General features: G+C 54.9%; 1 protein-coding gene across 1 annotated transcript in view; it reads left to right on the top strand.

Annotated features, from left to right (window-relative positions):
- The window catches only part of SEPTIN9 (septin 9), a 109,888-nt gene extending 105,022 nt beyond the window's left edge, over positions 1-4,866 (top strand). Inside the window, exons 9-12 of the mRNA XM_035893396.1 lie at positions 110-205; positions 1,130-1,226; positions 2,785-2,836; positions 3,741-4,866. Coding sequence (XP_035749289.1) covers positions 110-205; positions 1,130-1,226; positions 2,785-2,836; positions 3,741-3,876 — 381 coding nt within the window. The 3' untranslated portion in view covers positions 3,877-4,866. The remainder of the gene's footprint in view (positions 1-109; positions 206-1,129; positions 1,227-2,784; positions 2,837-3,740) is intronic.
- The last annotated feature ends 176 nt before the right edge of the window (positions 4,867-5,042 follow it).

The raw sequence follows: 5,042 nt of genomic DNA on the forward strand, positions 1-5,042 counted from the left end.
GTTGTTGCCAAGGGGGCCTTCTTGGTTGGGCGGGGGGCTGCCGCCATGGTGGGAGTGCAGCTCCTCTGCCCGTGTCTCCTTCATGTGTCCCTCTGCTCTTCTCTCCTAGATAATGGCCGATCTTCTTGCCAATGGGATCGACGTGTATCCTCAGAAGGAGTTTGATGAAGACTCTGAAGATCGGCTAGTGAATGAGAAATTCAGGGTTAGTGAGTGGTGTTGCAGGTCGGATGTGTTTGGATGGGCCCTGCAGCTCTGGACACCACCCCAGCTGGTGATATCCCGGGGGTCTCTTGCAAAGTGCCTCTTATTTTCTTTCCAAAGCAGCTGTGCCCCTGTCCAGGGGTTCTGCCCATGACCTGGGTCCAGGGGGTCTGCTCAGGACCAAGGATCCTGCCAGAGCTCAGAGCGGGGACAGAAAGGGGGTGAGGATGGTACCTGGGGAAGGTGTCCTCTCCTGTCCATGTCTCTGCCCCTTCCCCAGCCCTGTTCCTCAAAGGTGCCCTCAGCAACCAGCAGGCAGGGAGGTCCCGTGGCCCCTTGCCCTGCCCCAGGGGCAGGGAGTGCTGGTGTCTGCCCGTCCCTGGCTAGGGGAGCAGCCTTCCTGGCACCTGGAGGTAATTTACCTGGAGGCTGCTCTGCTTTTGAGGCTGTCAATTCCTTGCTATAGGAATTCTTCCTAACAATTTTTTGGCTCAATAAAGCAGATTGGACAAAGTCAAGGGAGAAAAAATGGCTTCTAGGGACTCTAAATACAAAGACGCCACCTTGGATCAGGAAATAACTGAGCCACAGATTGCCAGATGCTGGGGGAGATTCCCAGGGAAGCATCAGGATACCTTTGCCCTGGCTGTGTGCTGGCGTCTGCCAATGAGGTGCTGGGCTAGACTGGTTTTGGGCTGGTTTATAGACTGGTTTTGAACTGGGCACATGTGCAAGAGATGCTGCTACCCTGGTGCTGGGCTGCCTGCAGTCCCTGGCAGGCAATGCTTCTCAGGAGCACCAGGGACAGACCAGCTCATCCTGTGAAACTCTCCTGAAAATAGCTTGATGTAGGACTTTGCTCGCCAGCTTGGTTTCCTGACCGGTTTTCAAGAGGAAAATGTAACCTTTTTTTCTCCTTCCTCAGGAAATGATCCCATTTGCGGTGGTAGGCAGTGACCAGGAGTACCAGGTTAATGGAAGAAGAATCCTTGGAAGGAAGACCAAGTGGGGCACCATTGAAGGTACCTTGTCCTTGTTTCCTTACCTCTCGAGCCCATCTCCCTGCCCTGACAGAAGGTGGTGAGGTCCAAAACCAGCAGTTGAAGTAGAAGTGGATATAGTGCTTCCCTGCCTCTCCAAAGAAAATAACTTTCCTGGTGTTTCAGGACTGAAAACACCTTGGGAAATGCTCCTGTGCCAAGTTCCTGGGCCTTTGTGTGGCTTGGGGGGCTGCTGAGTGCTGGAGGGCACACTTCTGGGTTGCTTGTGGCCTGGCTTCTGCTGGTTGCACAGTTTAATGCCCGATGGCTGGATCTGAGGACACACAAGCGCAGTGCTGATGTCTCTGTGTCTCAAGTCCAGATTAGAGCCTTTCCCCTGGCACCTGTAGGTCTCTGCACCCTCCACCACGCATTTAGCTGCTGCTGTTGTGGGATCTTTTCCTTCTTCCATCTTCAACCCATCAGTGTCTTCCTTTTTTTACCCCTCATTTTAAATCCTGGTTTAAAGGCTAGATGAAGGCGCCTGGCTCCAGTGCATCTACACATTTCCCTGTCCCTGACAGCCAACTGGCACGTCTCCAGTGCCACCCCTCCTATCTTCCTCCCCTTCATTTCATAGGTTTCTCTCGTTTATGAGTCTTTTTAACAGGAATCCTGTGTTGAGGGATGGCTTAACAAAGATGCCAGGAAAAATCAGTGTATTTTAAAGCTCTGCTGCCCTCTTGTGCTCTGTCCTTGGAAGCTCTGAGCTTAATGGGGCTCATTAAACCTCTCACCTTCTGCATGTGGCATCTGCCTTCAGCATGGGGAGACTCTGGGGCCTAGCCATGGCCACGGGCAGCCTTTGCAGACAATGTTATTTGTTGTCTTGCCATTTCTGCATTATATTCAAGCCTGTTTGGGTGGAAAAAAATGGAAAAAGAAGGCAGCTGATCTTTTAAATTCAAACGCCTGGTAAACTGCGAGCCATCAGATTAATTATGGTGGAGAAACACCCCTTGATTTTTCCCTCTTGCAAACACTCTTGCTTGCCTCCAGCCCTGTTCAGACAGCGGCAGCCTTTGTCAGCAAGAGACCGCGTCCTTCCGCAGCCTGGCACCCCGAGCAGTACCGTCACTGACATGCCAGGGGTGTTGCAGGATGCTTGTGGTGAAGCTGTAGATGAAACACTTCTGTGGAGCCGTGCCCAGCGCTCGATGCAAAGCTCACCCTGTCCCTTTCCCTTGCCTCTGTTTGGGGACCACTTAAGCTTATGTTGGTCCAAAGAGGGGGTCACAGTGGGGGATACTGGTGGGAGCTCCCTTGTTTGGTGGGAGATGGTAGGAAGGGACTGGGAATGCTCAATCAGACCTCACCAGCCAGTTGGTTGTGCCGAGCTGGGGCAGGTACCTGGGTAAACCACCAGCCTTACAATAGCAAAGAGGACTCTGGAGTCCTGCACCCTGTAGCCCCTGGGGGTAAATCCCCATCTCAGCCCTCCACACACTGGTGAAGCCCTATGGGGGTACTCCTTACCCCGAGTGGTTGCCATACTCATTCTGTGGGTGCACGCTGATGGGTTTCTCTCTCTTCCTACCAGTGGAGAACACGACACACTGTGAGTTTGCCTACCTGCGGGACCTCCTCATCAGGTCGGTAGGACTGTGCCCTGTCCCTGTAACCTTCAGTCACCAGGTGGCATCCAAAGAAAGGGGAGAGCCCAGCCCAGCCTGAAGCAGCCACTGCTTGGCTCTGCTCATCCACCCATCCATCCACCCGTCCATCCATCCCTCCATCCCCTCCCAGCCTGCAGCAACGATGCAGCCCCTCTGCGAGGGGTGGCCCCACTTGGTGGGACATGGCTCCAGGGGGCTTCTCTTAGCTACAGCGCTGAGTTAAGGGAGTGGAGGAGCAGTGGATGGGTCAGGACAGACTCCAAAATTGCTGGCAGCATGCAGTGTGGCTCCAGCTCGCCTGCAAGCAGCTGGGAAGCCTTCTGGCCTTAGTGATCCCTCACCAGCCCCAGGTCCTACCCCCAGTCTGAAGATATCACCCTCCTGTGGTCCCAGGATCGTGCCGCTGGGGGTCTGGGAGATTGCTGGTTCCTCTTGAAAGAGGCGTCCCTGCCACAGGGGAATGGAAGGCTGAGCCCCCTTGGCTTGCTGGAGGGGGCATCGGGCTCCTCCTGAATTTGGCTGTGAGATAAGCTGTGCACACGTGAGCTGTTGCTGGCAGACAGTTGTGTGGGGCTCCCAAACCAGGGACCTGCAGGACTGGAGTCTTCCCGGGTGGGTGTTACGCAGCCAGGGTTCCCGCGTACCCAAGCGCAGGCTGTTGGTACTAGTGAAGGCTTCTGGTCTTGTCTGCCCATGATTGCCTTTGCTTCCCTCCTGTGCCCTAAAGATACCATTGACCAGTAAAGCAGGAGGGGAAATTTGGGCTGGAGCAGTGTTTGAAAGCAGAGGTTGGGGGGTGCAAGGGTTGGGGTGGTGGAGGCTGGGCTGGCCGAAACCATGTCCAGCAAGGTGCGATTGCCCCTGTCTCCCTTTCCCGCAGGACACACATGCAGAACATAAAGGATATTACCAGCAACATCCACTTCGAAGCCTACAGGGTCAAGAGGCTGAACGAGGGCCAGAGCTCGCTCTCCAATGGCGTGACCGACAAAGAGCTGGTGGCTAACGAAATGTAACCGTCTCGCTCCGTAGCCAGGACCTTGCTCGCTCACGCTCGCTATTTCTCCCCTCTTCCCCCTTTATTTTTATATAAATCCTCTGCCACTGTCCCTCTTCCCACCCCCAACCCCCTGCCAATGTTAACTGACCAAATAACCAGACGCAGTCTCTGTCGTGCGGAGCGGGGCGACCGCTCATCCCCCCTGCTTTGTGGCACAGGTTTTCTTCTCAGCCCCTGGTCCAGCATCCCTGGGCTGGGGACCGTCCCCCTGCGGAGGTCAGGCTCGCGCTGGCCCCCAGCGCTGGCCCCACATCCGAGCTCGGGGGAGCAGATCCATGGGGCCAGCGGGGTTGGGGTGTCCCAGGAGCCCTGCCTGCCCCTCTGTGCAGGGGCTTTTCTCCGTCCGTTGAAGGCAAGGGTTTCTCCAGGTGAATGTAGCCTTTGGAAGCAAGGTACGGTGGTGCGAAGAAAGCAAGATGGTGCCATCCTTGTCTCCTGCCGCCTCCTCCGAGCCCTCTGCAGCCCTCCAGGACCCGCCAGCCCCCAACCCAACCCCTCTACCCTGCCTACATGCAATAAACTGGGAGTGTTTAGGTGTCACCTCGCCTGTCACCAACCCCCGGCCAGGCAGAGCGACCTGCTTTGGGAGAAGTGCCTTTTCAGACTGTTACCTTGCAATAGCGTGGGAGAGGGGAGGGAGGGCTTGCCTTGTCTGTCTTTGCAGCCCGCAGAAAGGCTGCGACACTTTGTGGAGACTTCTTTTCCCTCTCCCTTGGACCATAGATATGGCTGATGTCCTGGGAACATTTGTATTTATTTTTCATTCAGTTGGGTGGGTTTTTTTCCACTGGAGGCTCGGAGTGTGTCTAAAGGGGGCTGAGAGTGGAACGTCTCTGCAAAGCGGTGGTGGGAGGCTGAGGGTTGTCCCGTCTGACCCTTGTGATTCTCGGGCTTTTCCCTATGTCAGAGGAGGCTGTTGGGTATTTTTTGTTGGTTTTTTTTTTTTTTTTTTTTTTGTGTGTCTAAAGGGGGCTGAGAGTGGAACGTCTCTGCAAAGCGGTGGTGGGAGGCTGAGGGTTGTCCCGTCTGACCCTTGTGATTCTCGGGCTTTTCCCTATGTCAGAGGAGGCTGTTGGGGATTTTTTGTTGGTTTTTTTTTTTTTTTTTTTTCCCCCTTGTGTT

The sequence above is a fragment of the Egretta garzetta genome, unplaced genomic scaffold (assembly GCF_000687185.1).
Source record: "Egretta garzetta isolate BGI_Z169 unplaced genomic scaffold, ASM68718v1 scaffold34, whole genome shotgun sequence".
In the NCBI taxonomy this organism is placed as follows: Eukaryota; Metazoa; Chordata; class Aves; order Pelecaniformes; family Ardeidae; genus Egretta; species Egretta garzetta.